At 43.3% G+C, this 20,251-nt stretch overlaps 1 protein-coding gene across 1 annotated transcript in view; it reads right to left on the bottom strand.

The window, feature by feature from the left end:
- RNF213 (ring finger protein 213) overlaps nt 1–20,251 on the bottom strand; it is a 68,394-nt gene that overhangs the window by 31,169 nt on the left and 16,974 nt on the right. Inside the window, 7 exon segments of the mRNA XM_070389230.1 lie at nt 6,101–6,173; nt 6,175–6,304; nt 6,640–6,679; nt 6,682–6,723; nt 6,726–6,796; nt 7,337–7,506; nt 8,112–8,233. Coding sequence (XP_070245331.1) covers nt 6,101–6,173; nt 6,175–6,304; nt 6,640–6,679; nt 6,682–6,723; nt 6,726–6,796; nt 7,337–7,506; nt 8,112–8,159 — 574 coding nt within the window. The 5' untranslated portion in view covers nt 8,160–8,233.

Here is a 20,251-nt window from a genome sequence, read left to right as displayed (position 1 = left end):
ATTCAACATGGGGCAAGGGTTGAACTCATAGCTGCTCTTATAACCAGCTGAAACGATATGCGTACAGACCTAGAAAACCCAGGAAAATCAACTGCCAAATAATTAGAAGGCAAAGAGACCAGTGAGACACCAGAGGCAACACAGGTGCATAAACATAGCCATGAAAATCAGAAAGTTGAGCCTCTAGATAGGCCTCCTGATGCTTGTTGCCCAGGCTGTTGTCTTTGCTGGAAGTCCCTGCTCACCCATCCCTGTCCCATCCAGCCCTGTCTGGCAATAACTAGGAATCACTGTTTGGATCTGACCTCAGGCGTCAGCTCCTGTGGAAGCATTCCCTGCTCCCTGTGCCCCTCACAAGTGGGGGACACAATGGCTCTCTCTGTTTTATAAAAACTTTCTTCCAGAGAAAAGGTGAGTGAGAGATGATGGTCTAGGCCAGTGCCATGGAGATTGTGAGAGTGCCAGATTGTGAGAGTGCCAGTCAGTGTCCTGGGCTCAGGACACCCTCAACGCCAGGACAGTGGGGCAGGGAGGGACATTATGGTCTTGGTCTCAAGACTCTACTAGAAGAATAAAATATTTAAGCTCCAACCTCCTAGAGAAAAGAGAAAGAAAATTAAAAAGTTAGAAAAAGTACAAAAAATAACAAGGAAACAAACTAGACAGAAAAGACATGATAATTAGTCAAAAGTGAGTCTCCCATTGACAGTCACAATCCATGCCAATGGGCTAAATTCCTTAAAATATGATCATATTGAGAATTTCCCTGGTTGTACAATGGTTAGGACTCCCCACTTCCACTGCAGGGACAAGGTTTTGATCCAAGGTCTGGGAACTAAGATCCCATAAGCCACACAGCAGTGGAGGGGGGTGGGGGTAGGGGGTGGGGATGGTGGGGGTGGGGGAATGATCAGACTGAATGGGGAAGAAAAGAAAACAAACCAACAAAAGTCCAGCAAAACAGGGATGTGGCTGGAACAGCTGAATCTGAGAGAAAACAGCGGAGTTGGGAACAAAAGCAAAGATGTTGAGGGTGGGGTGAGGAATGCAGACACAGCAGAGTCAGTTTCAGGCAAAACACAGCACAACGCAAAAGACACTGGAACAGACAGAGTGCCAGTGACGGCTGTTTCTGCCACCAGCACACACTTCTGCCCTCTGGTCTCCCTGCATCACGAGGCAGAGCCCAGAATCTCCATTCTGCCTGCCTTGCAACAGTGGCTTCTACCAATGAGAGTGCTCACAGGAGGCTTAGAAGGAGGAAGAGGGGAGGGAAGACATCTCTCTGTTTATTGGGATTAATGAAAACTACATGTATTTAACATAGATAAACCACCATCGCACCAAATGGAGTAAATTACAAAACTTTTCTCAATCAACATAATTCTACTGCCTTCCAGACACTCCGTACAAAGCACCTACATGGATGATGTCAGGGGCTGGGGCACTTCCCCACCTGGGCTCAAGAAGTGACCTCCAGACCCTCAGAACCCACCAGAGTCCGTCCCTGGCCTTCCTAGCCCTTCTATCAGTTACTATGACTCACCTCCTAGCTGCTTCAAACTCCTGACTTAACCTAACCGATCTAGTTATCATCTCCCAGAGAGCTCTAAGGTCAGCCTACCAACAGGACATCTAAATAGAAGAGCCTATACCAAGAAGTAACCAAGGTGCCTGAGGGCCTTTGCAGCAAGGAAGGAAAAGCTCTAGCACTCATATTCTTTTAAGCTTGCAAAATATAATCATTGAAAAACACTATTTAAAACAATATCATGCTTAAGAAAGTATCTGAAAATAAAATTGCTTGGAAATTCTGAGTTACTCTCCCAACTTAAAAATCTGTTTAATGAAACAGCTTATATAACTCAATATTTTTAAAAAGCCAATCAAAAAATGGGAGAAGACTAAAAAGACACTTATCCAAAGAAGACATACAGATGGCTAACATGCACATGAAAAGAAGCTCATCATCACTAATTATTAGAGAAATGCAAATCAAAACTACAATACTACAATAAGGCATCACCACACACTGATCAGAATGGACATCATCCAAAAGACTACAAATACCAAATTCTGGAGAGGGTGTGGAGCAAAGGGAACCCTCCTATGCTATTGAAGGGAATGTAAATTGGTACAGCCACCTTGGAAAACAGTATGGAGTTTCCTCAATAAAAGTAAAAATAGAGCTACAATATGATTCAGCAACCACAACAATCCCACTCCTGGGTGTATATCCAAAAAAGATGAAAACTCTATTTTGAAAAAAAACACGCCTCTCCATGTTCATTGTAGCATTATTTACAATAGCCAAGACATGAAAGGAAACTAAGTGCCCATCGGCAGATGGATAAAGAAGACATGGCATACATACACGAGGGACTGTTACTCAGCAATCAACAAAGAAAAAATATTGCCATGTGCAGCAACTGGACAAGCAACTCCTGCAGCTCAATTCCAGAAAATTAAACAACCCAATCAAAAAATGGGCCAAAGAACTAAATAGACATCTCTCCAAATAGGACATACAGATGGCTAACAAACACATGAAAAGATGCTCAACATCACTCATTATCAGAGAAATGCAAATCAAAACCACTATGAGGTACCATTTCACACCAGTCAGAATGGCTGCGATCCAAAAGTCTACAAGCAATAAATGCTGGAGAGGGTGTGGAGAAAAGGGAACCCTCTTACACTGTTGGTGGAAATGCAAACTAGTACAGCCACTATGGAGAACAGTGTGGAGATTCCTTTAAAAGCTGGAAATAGAACTGCCTTATGACCCAGCAATCCCACTGCTGGGCATACACACCGAGGAAACCAGAATTGAAAGAGACACGTGTACCCCAATGTTCATCGAAGCACTGTTTATAATAGCCAGGACATGGAAGCAACCTAGATGCCCATCAGCAGATGAATGGATAAGAAAGGGGTGGTACATATACACGATGGAGTATTACTCAGCCATTAAAAAGAATACATTTGAATCAGTTCTAATGAGGTGGATGAAACTGGAGCCTATTATACAGAGTGAAGTAAGCCAGAAAGAAAAACACCAATACAGTATACTAACGCATATATATGGAATTTAGAAAGATGGTAACAATAACCCTGTATGCGAGACAACAAAAGAGACACAGATGTATAGAACAGTCTTTTGGACTCTGTGGGAGAGGGAGAGGGTGGGATGATTTGGGAGAATGGCATTGAAACACATATAATATCATATAAGAAACTAATTGCCAGTCCAGGTTTGATGCAGGATACAGGATGCTTGGGGCTGGTGCGCTGGGATGACCTAGAGGGATGGTATGGGGAGGGAGGTAGGAGGGGGGATTCAGGATGGGGAACATGGGTACACCCGTGGCGGATTCATGTTGATGTATGGCAAAACCAATACAATATTGTAAAGTAAAAAAAAAAAAAAAATCCAGATGTGGTTAGCCATTGTCCAGGAAATAAAATAAATTCCTAAAAAGGATAAAGGACACACTAGACTTACTCTTTCACTTCACATTAGGGAGAGACATTTATGGGGCACTTACTGTATGCTTGACATTTTATTAGGAAATTTTCATGTATTGTATCATGAAATGACTTTTCATTGCCTTTTGAATAAAATCATAACTTCTTCTTAAAAAAAAAAAAAAAATAAACATAGAAATAAAATAAATATATTTTGCTTAAAATAAAATAAATTAAATTAAATTAATTAATAAAATAAATAAATAAAAATAAAACATAGAAAATAAAGATTTACTGTATAGCACAGGGAACTATATTCAATATCTTGTAATAAGCTGTAATGGGAAAGAATCTTTTATATATATATATATCATATATATGAATCTGATATATATCATATATATATGTGTATAAAACTGAACCAGTTTGCTGTTGCCCAAAAGTAACACAAAAATTAAAATACACTTCAATAAAAGAGAGAAAAAATGAAAAAGGGAAGGAATAAAGAGGGAGAGAAAATCTTTTTAATGGACTTTAAAATGACTGCTTCTGTTTAAAGAAAAAAAAAAGAAATCTATCTGATTTGACAGCTTAAGTAGCAGGATCCAACCAGGTAAATCTGAAGTGACTATGGCAGTGCTTCTTAAGTAAGAGCAAATGGGACCTGCCATCCCAAGTCACTACCATGTCTTCTGCAAAGACTAGATCAACACCAGCTCTTGTCTAATGAGGGGTCATCTCAAGTACGGAAAGAGCCAGTTTGGATCATCCAGGAAGTAGAAGGACGGACTCTGGGATCGGCTCACAAAGAAGAGAGTCTTGTAAAGGCAGTCGAGTCAACACTTGGGTACATTTAAGGAGAGGGCATGACTCTTAGTTTCTTCTCTGTCTCTGGGCCAGTTCAAAATAATCCAGCTCCTGTCCCATTGGCCTTTACTGCTGTCAGCCCAACAGAGATCCCAGCCACAGGCAGCATCAATGGAAAATACCCTTCCAGATGACTCCAAACCCAGCCATGACTTGGATGGAGTCAGCCATCTGACTCCTCCTTTCAGTCCTGCCTAGCTGAGGCCCCAGACATCAGAGAGCAGAATCCAGCCAGCCCTGCTGTGCTCCATCCAAACTACTAACCCACAGAAGTAATGAATATAATAAAACTGCTTTATGCACCCCCAAAAACAAATAAACAAAATAAAGCACCTGGTCTTGGTGACAGACTGACACATCTCTCTCAAAAGCTGACAGATCAATCTTTTTAAACAAAGATTTTAATTTTAATCTGGGCTTCCCAGATAGCTCAGTTGGTAAAGAATCTGCCTGCAATGCAGGAGACCCTGGTTCGATTCCTGGGTAGGGAAGATCCCCTGGAGAAGAGATAAGTTACCCACTCCAATACTCTTGGGCTTCCCTTGTGGCTTAGCTGGTAAAGAATCTGCCTGCAATGCGAGAGACCTGGGTTCAATCCCTGGGTTGGAAAGACCCCGTGGACAAGGGAAAGGCTACTCATTCCAGTATTCTGGCCTGGAAAATTCCAGGGACTATACAGTCCATGGGGTCGCAAAGAGTCAGACACGACAGTGATTTTCATTCATTATCATTAATTTTAATGTAATAAATATAGGTACAGTTTTTGAGTCTACAAAATTGATTATCCATACTTTCTGAGGATACATGTGATGTTTATGATAGACCAGGAATTCAGCTACAAAGAAGATCTGAGAAGTTCCTAAAAGTAGAACCCATATAGACTCTCTATATACAACACATGCCATGTATGGACACACAAAACACACACACAAGTACCACACACACAGTGCATACAAGGAGGGGAAAAGATCACAGAGAAAAGAATTAGATACAGACAAGAATAGAAAGAGAAAAGGAGAATAAGGGTATAAAAAGTAAATAGAAGAGTGACAGGGAAAAGGCAATGGCACCCCTACTCCAGTACTCTTGCCTGGGAAATCCCATGGATGGAGGAGCCTGGCAGGCTACAGTCCATGGGGTCGTGAAGAGTCAGACACGACTGAGCAACTTGACTTTCACTTTTCCCTTTCATGCATTGGAGAAGGAAATGGCAACCCACTTCAGTATTCTTGCCTGGAGAATCCCAGGGACGGGAGCCTGGTGGGCTGCCATCTGTGGGGTGGCATAGAGTCAGACACGACTGACGTGACTTAGCAGCAGCAGCAGAAGAGCGACAATGATGACAGACAGCAGCGAGTAGTGGATCTGGCCCACCACTTGATAGCTTCTGATGGATGTCTTATTCACAGTTGTCGTTTGAAAACCTGGAAAGGTCTTCTGTCCTGCCTGGCAGCCCTGCTTCCCATGCCCTTGCCCCTGCTCAGTGCTGCCTTTCCATGCCCCAGTCCCCTCACTTCTTAGCGGATCCACCCTCTCTCCTTTCCCTTAGAAAACATCCACTACCTTGTTTACTCTTGTGAGTGGTTAAGCTAAACTGATCAGAAAATGCTTTCAAGCTCAGGTTTAGGAAACATAGAGCCAGGAGGTAGGGCAGGGCTAATGCCAAGCAAAGAGGACCCACAGAGGTCAAGGAAAGCCTTTGTTCCCCAGGAAGGAAGGTCCAGCCTCAGAGGCTGATTGATCAAGAGTCCAGACTTCGGCTTACCTCCAGAGTCCAGAAGGGAAGACTTTACTCGCAGACAGCGGTTCACGTGCTCGCCTTTCTTTGGCTGTTCTTGTGTAGATGAACTCATACTCCTCAGAGTTCTTGCCTTTGCAGATGATGTACTTGTAAGGAATGGGTTTATCCACGTGCTGCTTGGAAATGGTGGTGCTGCCTTCAATGAGGGACCCGTTCTCATGTAAATCTCTGTGAATAAACAGGACAGCAGTGAGTTATCTGAAAATCCTCTCCCAGAAATTTTCATTCTTCTCAAACACAACATGGGGTGCAGACCCAAAGCTGTAAATATATGCTGACTGAGAGGATGCTTCTAGAACAAGGCTTGGTTTCCACACAGAGACATAAAGAAGACCAAGATGAAGGATGACAAAGAATTGCATTATAAGGAAGAGGTTTTTTTAATATTCATCTTTCCCAGAGCTTATAACAATTAACCAGCTTGATCAAAATTATGATTTCAATATATTTCAAAGACTGAACATTCTATCCATTTCCTTATGGGCCAACTGGGATATACTCACTTGCTGTAGTGCATCTCGCAAACATTATGACTCCATGCAGGTTCCCAAATTCTTTTCCACCCCTGACAAATACTTTGTGTTGATGGGGTTGAATTCAAAATGTTTAGAAATAATTGCATGGAAGTACACCATGATTCCTTCCGTGGAGCTCAGCAGGCTGGGGAAGATCACAGAAGAAAACACTGATTAGATCTGGTCTCTCTACTCCCTGCCCACACACACATGCAGGCACACATGTGCACACACAATCTTGTTTCTGGGTGTGCACTAACACACACCCTAGCAAAGTGCAAGAGAGCCCACATTTCAGATAGACTGCCCACCATGTGGGTCCCCTTGGCTCTCCCTCTATGGTGGAGGAGGACAGTGGGCACAGGGTGGGGTGATCTCTGCTCAGCTCCAAAGAGGGGTGGTGGGAGGGGGTGACTGAGTACTCTGGGGCATGACTGCCTCTCTCTTGATTTCTGTAAGGCCCAGGCTGCCTCCAGGACCCAGGGACCATGTGATGGCAGAATTTCAACTGAGTCAAGGAATTGGGACAGATGCCCCTCCCCTGCCTACCTCCTGAGCATTGCCCTTTGCCCTGAGAATCAACAAAAAGGCAGCCTGGGAATCTCCTCTGGGGTGGTGTGGCCCTTTCCAGCCCCAGTGCTGGGTGGGGGCCAGGCCTGTGCCTTCCTGAGCCTGTTGCACCCACCTCTCCTTAGCTCGCTGTGTGCTCTGGTTCCTTTGCTCCTTCTCATTTTTCACAGGGGCTGCATTATTTCCATTATTCCCCTCTGGCCTCTTCAGGTCCTTTGGCTTGGCTTTCTCATTTTCACCTGTTTTCCCTCCAGGAAGAGCTGTCTGGTCCTTGGTTGCAATTTCCTGGAACAGGCACCCAAACCCCAACCTTTAGACCAGGCTCCATGCTTGCCCCCAACATAGGACGCTTGTCACAGTCGCCAGACTGGTCACATCCCTTCCTTGCTCAGAACCTTTAAACGGCATCTGGTCCACCCACCACAGGCTCCTTGGACTCCTGTCCCAACATTGTCAACCCAGCCCCAACCCAGGCCTCTCTTCCCTTCACCTGCTCTTGGGAGAAGCAGATTTCCTGCTGCCCCCTAAACAAGCCCACCACACTCTCCCTTGGGGCCTTTGCATGTCCCCAGATAGGCACGTGGCTTGCCTGTCACTCTTTGAGTTCTCCTTGGAGAGGCCCTGACTGGCACCCACCTCAGTCCCTTGCCCTACTTCTCTCCAGGGCACTTCACACAGTCTGGCTTTGCATGTCTTTCTCCCCACTAGAATGTGAGCTCCCAAAGGCAGAAACTGGTCTCATTCATGGCTATATCCCAGCACCTAACACATATTCACCAAATGATTAAGCTGTGGAAGGAATGGGACTAAAAGGAGCAGCCCATGGGATGGACAGCAAGGATGGGGAGGGTGTCCTGGAAAGGCGACCAGGCAGGCATGAGACGCTTTACCTGGCGGTGGTTTTGGGAAGCAGGGACGCTTGTGGGTGGCTCTTTCATTTCCTCAGTCTTATCTTTAACATCTTTTTAACTCTTTTCACTGAAACAGCTGACTCAGCTGCAGCATCACTTGCCTGGAAGAAATAAAGCCCCAAAACATCAGGGCCAAAATGACAAAATGCACAGGGAAACTTGAACTCAATGGCATGAGGGTCAGCCTCTGCCACCAGCCCAGGAACAGGGGTCAGCAGCTCAGGGTAGAGGGATAGCCCCTCCCACAGCCCCCCTCCCAAGAAGCAAGTCCCAGTGGACTCCCTTCCCAGACAGTGAAGTGTTGTCAGAACTGCACTGCACAGCAAGGTGTTGAGACATGGCAGGCCAATCCTGGTCATCAAACTCACCCCAGAGGCAGGAGCCCTGGCCAGCTGCTCAGTGGTCTGCAGATCTTTCCTGGGCTTGGAGGTGTCCACCTTTGGCTCAGGCAACAGGAGCTCCTGGGCAGTATCCTTCTCCCTAGGAGAGCCTTCACTGGCAGAAGTGGGGAGATCTTCACCTGTGAAGGGGCTTGGGACTGGTGGTCATTTCCTTCTGGGAGGGCTCCTGCCAGAGTCTGGTCCTGAGGTGCCAGGCTGCTCAGAGACTCAGCACCCATGGCTGCTTCTGCCTCTCCTGCAGCCTCCCCTTGCAGAGGGTGCCCCATAGCCTCCAGTGGTATTTTGCCCACACTTGGGGGCAGGCCTGGCTGGTGAGTGGGACTACACTGCTGAGCTGGGCTTTGGCATGGAGCTGTGTCCTGGAGCCCAGGGTTTGCAAGAGAACTCAGACTACAGGGCTCCAATGAGGATGGGGACAAGGAATCCAGCTCTGCAGATGTGGAAGCATTCTTCCAATTCCTTTTCTTCCTTTTACTCCTTCTACGCCGCTAAACAGAAAAAGAGACACTCATTTTGTTTCTCAGGTTTTCTGTACTCTCACCAAAGTTTTCCTTCAATTTCCTTTCAATTTCTGAAATACATCAAGTGTAGCTCAACCAAACCACTAAGAGTGTTAACACCCTTGGTAGAGAGGCCAGAGGTCCCCAAACAGCAGGAGGAAATAAACTGCAAGTGGCAAACATTTATTTTTTTCCTTCTCTACACAAAATTAAAGCAAGTTTCTTTTAATTCTGGGTTGTCATGGCGACACCTGGATCAGCCTGAACTTTATCTCAAACTTTGAGCTAACCTAATGCATTTTTCTTATGAAAATAATTCCTTCAACTATGTTAGTGAACTACATATTTGCTTGGAAATCTGCCTTTCTTCCAGATTCATGTCAACTGTGTTATGGCCTGGGATGATTCACCTAGTGCCAATGCTATCTAAAAATCTGTGTTGCGGGTCAGGGGCCTGGTGCAATTATCTCAGTTTTGAGGCATTTCTTTAATTAGCAGCTTTGCTAACAGGTATAAAAATCCTTGCTAAAAACTAGCAAGGAGGTCACTCTTTCTGCCCCCTTCTGATGTCTATGTCAGAAGCTTTCTCTATCTCTTTTTATACTTTAATAAAACTTTACTACACAAAAGCGCTGAGTGATCAAGCCTCATCTCTGGCCACAGATCGAATTCCTCTCCTCTGGAGGCCACAAATCACAGTGTCATTCACGGTTTGCAGCAGCAATCTTTCACCACCTTACATATATCTGCCATTCCTCTCTCTTGGAAAGAAAGAAACTGAGCACAAAGTGAATGGGGGTGGTGAACAGAGTTGAGGGACAAGTGGGGAGCAGTGATGGTCACACACTTTGCTTTGCCCAATCCAAGCTGAAACCCTCATGTGGAATACCTTCCAATGGGAGGGCCCTATAAAGATGGCTTTCAAATGTTAGAAAGTATGCACAGGCCCAACATGTTACACTCTTATATGGTGTGTATTACAGACAAAATAGAGATGCAAAAATGAGCAGAAGGCTAAGTTGTTCCTTCCTGCACTTTCACTGGCATGTTATTCTTCTGCCTGCAGATCCTCACTCAAAGGCAAGAATCCTTAGCTTCAGAATCAGAGACAAGCTTGTAGAAGCAGTTGTGGCAGGCCCCTGCGAGGACCCCGAAGGGGCTGGATGCCCTGCATGCATGGGGATCCTGCTTTGCTGCAAATATTGATTAGTTCATTAAGTGCCAGTAACCTGTGACCCTCCCTGCCACTGAAGCCCAGTGTGGGCCCAGAGCTTAGTGTCTTGCCCCTTGCCTGGACTCAGTCCTCGGGAGAGGGAGATTGAAGACCTTGGGGTTTATTTGCACATGGGGTGGGACAGCCTGGTTCTGGGTCAGCTTCCAGATTTTCTCAAAAAACCTGACCAAACTTCCAGCCCATCTGCTTGAAACAAGCAGCACAGCACATAGACTGCCCTGAATGGCAATTTCCCAGTCTGACATCAACACCAGCTAACACTGTGGTAGAAAGAAGGAAGATCATTCAAGGTGGTCACATCCCCAACTTCCAGGGCATATAGATCGCTGAAGATCTTGCCAACATACTGATGGTGACTCAGCACATCTGGGGGACCTTTCAGGTTCTGCATTTCCATGGTGCTGCTGCCAGTCCAGGCTTGCTCTGAGAGCTAACGCCAAGCAGCCCCCCAACCCTGGCACCCGACTCATCTGACAGGTCTGGGGGCCTAGGCACCAGCATCTCCATTAGCTTTCCTGGTGGTCCTGACATGCAGCCTCACTGGGAACCACAGGTCAGACCAGCAAGAAATCTGTGTGCAGACCCCAAGGCCCCAAGTCCTTTGCAGAATCTCCTCCTTTTTGAGTGTGAGGCTGGCTTAAATTAAGTCACTTAGTTCTATGCTGATTTAACAAAAGGAACCTGGAACTCTGTCCTAAGCACAAGGAATAAGAAAGTAAGACATGTTCCTCCCCCACAAACCTGATGTTTAATTGGATAAAAAGGCTAAAAACAAATGGTTTTAGCATACTGGAAGGACTGGGAGGCTTCCCAAAGAAGAGGTTCAGGTTGAGTCCAAAAGTCATTGAGAGCCAATAAGGCAGTTTCATGCAGTCAGCAAAGATTTCCGGGACCTGTGCATCTGAACATGGCCACAGCCATGGGCTGCCTTCTAGGTTGACCTGCCCACCCAGAATCAAAGCTTATGCTTGGCCAGAAGACCCTGCATGACTGGCCCTCACTGTCTGTCAACCTCATCCCACCCTAGTCCTGCCCTGGCCTCCAGCATCAATCCTGTTTTTACCTTCTGTACTTTAGGATGTTTTGGCATTTGGGGGGACCTTGCTCATCCTGGAGAGACTGCCCCTCCCAGGGTTAGCTAATACCCAGAGAGAGGTGGTGACTCCCCACAAGCACATCTTTCATCTGCCAATCAACCAACACGGAGCTCCTCCCTCCACCCACCGCCCACCTCCTTTATCAAACTCTCCCTCCAAGCCAACATTTCCAGCTCCAAATCACCACAGGGCAAGGACATCTAGACTACCCTACACCCCAAAGTCCACCAAGAGCATTCACACTAGCCAATTCTGAACCTCCTCAAACCTGCCTGCCCTGCCCCACAAGGCAGGCTCAGGGCCACTTTCTCCCCTTGCTCTCTCCCCTGCTGCCCTTTAGACATGGCCCCTCCTCCTGGGAGCTGTAACCCACTGGCCTCCCTTGTCATCACTAGTCACATCAGGGCGCCTCCGGCTTCAGGTTCCCTCTCTCCCCAGACACCTCCTTCACTTTTCACTTTGTCCTCTGCCCCACACCCCTTGGCAGACCACCTGGACTACCCAGTAGGAAAGTAAACCTTTGCAGCCCTGTACTTGCTTTATTTTGTTCTGTAGAAACCATCAACTAAACATGCCTTTTATTTTCTCTTCCCTCCAGGAAGGAAGTCTCTGTTTTCTTCACTGCTACATCCACAGTGTCTAGAACAATCCCTGAGCACTGGTAGGTACCTAAATGCTTCTATCTCATTATATAAATTCCTCAGAAAGTCGTCTCTCCCTGCAGCACCACCATGTTCCCTCTGCCACTGGGACTCCCATCCTCCTCAGTTGGGTCTCTCTATGATCAGATCCAAGAACAAAGGGTTCTGACTTCTGATTCACAATTTCTGTTTCGCCTCTTTGCCTCACTTTCTTCTCTTCTCTCTATTCGACTATGCTTTTATAAACTACTTCAAAATACTTAGAATAAGGTCTAGATTTTGTACAGGCAATTAGTTATCTCAACGTACATCTGGTAACTTAGTTCTCTTAACACACGTCTATGGGGCTGCTTGATGGCCCGCCCTCCTCACAGATTTACAGGCAGGTCTGGGATGTTGGCAGATCTCAAACTACTGGCACGCTTGCCATAACAAAGCTTGAGGCTAAAGTTTAAAGTTTCCCTTGACAAAAGTCAAGTTTATATAGGCATGTTACATAGTTATGTATTCCTAATTATTGTGGTCTGTCATTTTGACCTCATTAGTAAGGAATATGTACACTAAAACTAAACATTACTGATTGGGAATGCACACAGACATGCAACCCGACCTCTGGGTATGGGCAGTGGATGGAGGCTGTTGGGAGGAGACCCCAAAAGTTCTGCTGATGTCCATGTTGACGATGGATGGTAGGGTATGAGTATTCACTTAGTTAACCCTGCATCTGTTATAAATACCCTTTAAGGTGGGTGTGATATTTAATTAGGGCTTCCCTAGTGGCTCAGTAGTAAAGAATCTGCCTGTCAATGCAGGAGAAATAGGAGACACAGGTTTGATCCTTGGGTCAGAAAGATCCCCTGGAGAAGGAAATAGCAACCCACTCTCGTATTCTTGCCTGGGAAATCCCATGAACAGAGGAGCCTATTGGGTTAAAGTCCATGAGGTTCCAAAAGAATTGGACACAACTTAGTGACTAAACAACAACAATTAAAACTTTTAATTAAAACTTTTAAATGAGTTTGGGGGGAGGAGCCAAGATGGCGGAGGAGTAGGACGGGGAGAACACTTTATCCCCCACAAATTCATCAAAAGAGCATTTAAAAGCCGAGTAAATTCCACAGAACAACTTCTGAATGCCGGCAGAAGACATCAGGCACCCAGAAAAGCAACCCAAGTCTTCAAAAGGAGGTAGGAAAAAATATAAAAGACAAAAAAAAGAGACAAAAGAGGGAGGGACGGAGTTCCGTCCCGGAAGGGAGTCTTAAAAAGAGAGAAGTTTCCAAACATCAGGAAACCTTCTCACTGCCAAATCTGTGCCGAGCTTTGGAAGCACAGAGGGCAACATAACAGGGAGAAAAAATAAATAAACAATTAAAACTCGCAGATTGCCAGCCCTAAGGTAACTCCCCCAGCGGAGAAGCAGTGCAGACGCCTACACACGCCATTAGCAAGCGGGGGCTGGGCAGGGAGGCGCGGTGCGGGCTGCATCGCTTAGAGTTAAGGACCTGGCCTGAATACCCTGAGCGCTGTCTGAGTGAAATAATCTGGGCTAGCAAACCAGACTGTGGGATATCTACCACGCGAAAAGCCAGCCCTAACCTAAGACACCGCCAGGCCCGCGCACGGAACAAAGGACTGAACAGAGATAGCCGGCTGCAGACCTTCCCCCTCCAGTGACACGCAGCCAGAGCCAGAGGGGGCAATCGCAGCCCCAGAGAGACATTATCTATAAAACTGTAAGCAGGCTTCTTTGCTAACTAAAACTTCTTGGGGGTCTGGACGGTCAACATCTCCCTGAGAAGGTGCGCCAGTTGTACCCCTAGATAACCAAGCGGCGGGGAGGCGATAAGTCACAGCAATCGCGCTCGCTAAACACCTCATCACCTGAGCTGCTCGGACCTGGGAAGGGCACAAAACACAGGCCCAACCGAGTCTGTGCCTCTGAGGACTACCCAAGTGCCTGAACCTGAGCGGCTTGGACCTGGGAGGTGCAGGCAGCCCAGGGCCGGCCACGGATGGTTCCCGGCGGAGCAACCTAGAGCCTGAGCATTGTGGGCAGGGAGGCTACACGCGCCCTGAGCAGGGGCAGACCCAGTGTGGCTGAGGCACTGCGAGCACACGCCAGTGTTACTTGTTTGCAGCATCCCTCCCTCCCTCCCCACAGCGCAACTGAACAAGTGAGCCTAAAAAGAAAAAAAGAAAAAAAAAGTGTCCTCCACCGTCCCCTTTGTGTCAGGGCGGAAACCAGACACTGAAGAGTCCAGCAAACAGAAGAAGCTATAACAGAGGGAACCGCCTTGGAAGCTACAGGCAATAGATTAAAACCCTGTGGTTACTACCGACTACATAGGAAGGGGCCTATAGATCTTGAGAAATAAAAGTCGGACCAAGGAACTAGCCAAAAATGAGCTGAACTCACAATACTCACAACAAAACCAGAGAAAGTCCTCGATATATTTTTACTACTTTTACGATCATTCTTTCTTCCTTTTTTTTTTTTTAATTTTTTAAAAAATTTTAAGTCCTTAATTTTCACTTTTATAACCTATTACTTTGCAAAAAAAAAAAAAAAGACCCTATTTTTTTTTTCAGCAAACTTCATATATATATTTTTTATAATTTTTTGACCTTGTTTTTTTTTTTTTTTCTTCTTTTTTCTTTAACATTGTATTTTTGAAATTCCAAACTCTACTCTAGATTTTTAATTTTAGCTTTTTGGTATTTGTTATCAATTTTGTACCTATAGTTTTTTTATAATTTCTGTGACTTTTTTCCCTCTGTTTCTTTCTCTTCTTCTTTTATATAACATTGTATATCTGAAATTCCAAACTCTACTCTAGATTTTTAATTTATGCTTTTTGGTATTTGATATCAATTTTGTACCTGTATTTTCTTTATAATTTTTGTGACATTGTTTGTTTTTTTTGTTTGTTTGTTTTCTCTCCTTATTTTTCTTCTTCTTTTTTTTTTAACATTGTATTTTTGAAATTCCAAACTCTACTCTAGATTTTTAACTTTTTTGCTTTTGGTATTAGTTATCAATTTTGTACCTATATTTTCTTTATAATTTTCACGACCTTGTTTGTTTTTGTTTGTTCGTTTTTTTCCCTCTTTCTTTTCCTTCTTCTTTTGTTTAACATCATATTTTTAAAATTCCAAACTCTACTCTAGATTTTTAATTTTTGCTTTTATGTATTTGTTACCAATTTTGTACCTTTAAGAACCCAATCTTCAGTACCCATTTATCACTAGGGAGCGAGATTACTGGCTTAACTGCTCTCTCTCCCTTTGGACTCTCCTTTTTCTCCACCAGGTCGCCTGTGTCTCCTCCCTAACCCCTCTCTACTCTACCCAACTCTGTGAATTTCTGTGTGTTCCAGACAGTGGAGAAAACTTAGGGAACTGATTACTGGCTGGACCTGTCTCCCTCCTTTTCATTACCCCCTTTTATCCTCTGGCCACCTCTGTCTCCTTCCTCCATCTTCTCTTCTCTGTATAACTCCGTGAACATCTCTGAGCAGTCCAGTTGTGGAGTGCGCATAAGGAAGTGATTATTGGCTAGCCCACTCTCTCCACTATTGATTCCACCTCATCTCATTCAGGTCACCTCTAACTCCCTCCTCCCTCTTCTCTTCTCCATGTAACGCTGTGGACCTCTCTGGGTGACCCTTACGGTAGAGAAACTTTACATCTTTAACGTAGATGTTTTATCAATCGTGCTGTATAGAAGGAGAAGTTTTGAAACTACTGTAAAAATAAGACCAATAACTGGAAGCAGGAGGCTTAAATCCAAACCCTGACTCCAGGGAACTCCTGACTCCAAGGAACATTAATTGACAGGAGCTCATCAAACGCCTCCATACCGACACTGAAACCAAGCACCACACAAGGGCCAAAAAGTTTCAGGGCAAGACATACCAAGCAAATTCTCCAGCAACAAAGGAACACAGCCCTGAGCTTCAAGATACAGGCTGTCCAAAGTCACCCCAAAACCATAGACATCTCATAACTCATTACTGGACACTTCATTGCACTCCAGAGAGAAGAAATACAGCTCCACCCACCAGAACACCAACACAAGCTTCCCTAACCAGGAAACTTTGACAAGCCACCTGTACAAACCCACACACAGCGAGGAAACGCCACAATAAAGAGAACTCCACAAACTGCCAGAATACAGAAAGGACACCCCAAAATCAGCAATTTAAACAAGATGAAGAGACAGAGGAATACCCAGCAGAAAAAGGAACAGGATAAATGCCCACCAAACCAAACAAAAGAGGAAGAGATAGGGAATCTACCTGATAAAGAATTCCAAATAATGATAGTGAAATTGATCCAAAATCTTGAAATCAAAATGGAATCACAGATAAATAGCCTGGAGACAAGGATTGAGAAGATGCAAGAAGGGTTTAACAAGGACCTAGAAGAAATAAAAGAGTCAATATATAATGAATAATGCAATAAATGAAATTAAAAACACTCTGGAGGCAACAAATAGTAGAATAACAGAGGCAGAAGATAGGATTAGTGAATTAGAAGATAGAATGGCAGAAATAAATGAATCAGAGAGGACAAAAGAAAAATGAATTAAAAGAAATGAGGACAATCTCAGAGACCTCCAGGACAATATTAAACGCTACAACATTCAAATCATAGGGGTCCCAGAAGAAGAAGACAAAAAGAAAGACCATGAGAAAATACTTGAGGAGATAATAGTTGAAAACTTCCCTAAAATGGGGAAGGAAATAATCACCCAAGTCCAAGAAACCCAGAGAGTCCCAAACAGGATAAACCCAAGGTGAAACATCCCAAGACACATATTAATCAAATTAACAAAGGTCAAACACAAAGAACAAATATTAAAAGCAGCAAGGGAAAAACAACAAATAACACACAAGGGAATTCCCATAAGGATAACAGCTAATCTTTCAATAGAAAATCTTCAAGCCAGGAGGGAATGGCAGGACATACTTAAAATGATGAAAGAAAATAACCTACAGCCCGGATTATTGTACCCAGCAAGGATCTCATTCAAGTATGAAGGAGAAATCAAAAGCTTTTCAGACAAGCAAAAGCTGAGAGAATTCTGCACCACCAAACCAGCTCTCCAACAAATACTAAAGGATACTCTCTAGACAGGAAACACAAAAATGGTGTAAAAACTCGAACCCAAAACAATAAAGTAAATGGCAACGGGATCATACTTATCAGTAATTACCTTAAACGTAAATCGGTTGAATGCCCCAACCAAAAGACAAAGACTGGCTGAATGGATACAAAAACAAGACCTATACATATGTTGTCTACAAGAGACCCACCTCAAAACAGGGGACACGTACAGAATGAAAGTGAAGGGCTGGAAAAAGATTTTCCATGCAAATAGGGACCAAAAGAAAGCAGGAGTAGCAATACTCATATCAGATAAAATAGACTTTAAAACAAAGGCTGTGAAAAGAGACAAAGATGGTCACTACATAATGATCAAAGGATCAATCCAAAAAGAAGATATAACAATTATATATGCACTCAACACAGAAGCACCACAGTATGTAAGACAAATGCTAACAAGTATGAAAGGAGAAATTAACAATAACACAATAATAGTGGGAGACTTTAATACCCCACTCACACCTGTGGATAGATCAACTAAACAGAAAATACAAGGAAACACAAACTTTAAACGATACAATAGACCAGTTAGACCTAATTGATATCTATAGGACATTTCATCCCAAAACAATGAATTTCACCTTTTTCTCAGGCGCACATAGAACCTTCTCCAGGATAGATCACATCCTGGGCCATAAATCTAGCCTTGGTAAATTCAAAAAAATAGAAATCATTCCAAGCATCTTTTCTGACCACAATGCAGTAAGATTAGATCTCAATTACAGGAGAAAAACTATTAAAAATTCCAACATATGGAGCCTGAACAACACGCTGCTGAATAACCAACAAATCACAGAAAAAATCAAAAAAGAAATCAAAATTTGCATAGAAATGAATGAAAATGAAAACATAACAACCCAAAACCTATGGGACACTGTAAAAGCAGTCCTAAGGGGAAAGTTCATAGCAATACAGGCATACCTCAAGAAACAAGAAAAAAGTCAAATAAATAACCTAACTCTACACCTAAAGCAACTAGAAAAGGAAGAAATGAAGAACCCCAGGGTTAGTAGAAGGAAAGAAATCTTAAAAATTAGGGCAGAAATAAATGCAAAAGAAACAAAAGAGACCATAGCAAAAATCAACAAAGCCAAAAGCTGGTTCTTTGAAAGGATAAATAAAATTGACAAACCATTAGCCAGGCTCATCAAGAAACAAAGGGAGAAAAATCAAATCAATAAAATTAGAAATGAAACTGGAGAGATCACAACAGACAACACAGAAATACAAAGGATCATAAGAGACTACTATCAACAATTATATGCCAATAAAATGGACAACGTGGAAGAAATGGACAAATTCTTAGAAAAGTACAACTTTCCAAAACTGGACTAGGAAGAAATAGAAAATCTTAACAGACCCATCACATGCACGGAAATTGAAACTGTAATCAAAAATCTTCCAGCAAACAAAAGCCCAGGTCCAGACGGCTTCACAGCTGAATTCTACCAAAAATTTAGAGAAGAGCTAACACCTATCCTGCTCAAACTCTTCCAGAAAATTGCAGAGGAAGGTAAACTTCCAAACTCATTCTATGAGGCCACCATCACCCTAATACCAAAACCTGACAAAGATCCCACAAAAAGAAAACTACAGGCCAATATCACTGATGAACATAGATGCAAAAATCCTTAACAAAATTCTAGCAATCAGAATCAACAACACATTAAAAAGATCATACACCATGACCAAGTGGGCTTTATCCCAGGGATGCAAGGATTCTTCAATATCCGCAAATCAATCAATGTAATACACCACATTACCAAATTGAAAAATAAAAACCCATATGATTATCTCAATAGATGCAGAGAAAGCCTTTGACAAAATTCAACATCCATTTATGATAAAAACTCTCCAGAAAGCAGGAATAGAAGGAACATACCTCAACATAATAAAAGCTATATATGACAAACCCACAGCAAACATTATCCTCAATGGTGAAAATTGAAAGCATTCCTCTAAAGTCAGGAACAAGACAAGGGTGCCCACTTTCACCATTACTATTCAACAGAGTTTTGGAAGTTTTGGCCACAGCAATCAGAGCAGAAAAAGAAATAAAAGGAATCCAAACTGGAAAAAGAAAAACTCTCACTATTTGCAGATGACATGATCCTCTACATAGAAAACCCTAAAGACTCCACCAGAAAATTACTAGAACTAATCAATGATTATAGTAAAGTTGCAGGATATAAAATCAACACACAGAAATCCCTTGCATTCCTATACACTAATAATGAGAAAACAGAAAGAGAAATTAAGGAGACAATTCCATTCACCATTGCAACGGAAAGAATAAAATACTTAGGAATATATCTACCTAGAGAAACTAAAGACCTATACATAGAAAACTATAAAACACTGGTGAAAGAAATCAAAGAGGACACTAATAGATGGAGAAATATACCATGTTCATGGATTGGAAGAATCAATATAGTGAAAATGAGTATACTACCCAAAGCAATTAATAGATTCAATGCAATCCCTATCAAGCTACCAACGGTATTCTTCACAGAGCTAGAACAAATAATTTCACAATTTGTATGGAAATACAAAAAACCTCGAATAGCCAAAGCTATCTTGAGAAAGAAGAATGGAACTGGAGGAATCAACCTACCTGACTTCAGGCTCTACTACAAAGCCACAGTTATCAAGACAGTATGGTACTGGCACAAATACAGAAATATAGATCAATGGAACAAAATAGAAAGCCCAGAGATAAATCCACGCACATATGGACACCTTATCTTTGACAAAGGAGGCAAGAATATACAATGGATTAAAGACAATCTCTTTAACAAGTGGTGCTGGGAAATCTGGTCAACCACTTGTAAAAGAATGAAACTAGAACACCTTCTAACACCATACACAAAAATAAACTCAAAATGGATTAAAGATCTCAACGTAAGACCAGAAACTATAAAACTCCTAGAGGAGAACATAGGCAAAACACTCTCTGACATACATCACAGCAGGATCCTCTATGACCCACCTCCCAGAATATTGGGAATAAAAGCAAAAATAAACAAATGGGACCTAATTAAACTTAAAACCTTCTGCACATCAAAGGAAACTAT

The sequence above is a fragment of the Bos mutus genome, chromosome 19 (genome assembly GCF_027580195.1).
Source record: "Bos mutus isolate GX-2022 chromosome 19, NWIPB_WYAK_1.1, whole genome shotgun sequence".
NCBI classification, from domain to species: Eukaryota; Metazoa; Chordata; class Mammalia; order Artiodactyla; family Bovidae; genus Bos; species Bos mutus.
This window is presented reverse-complemented; position numbering and strand designations above follow the sequence as displayed.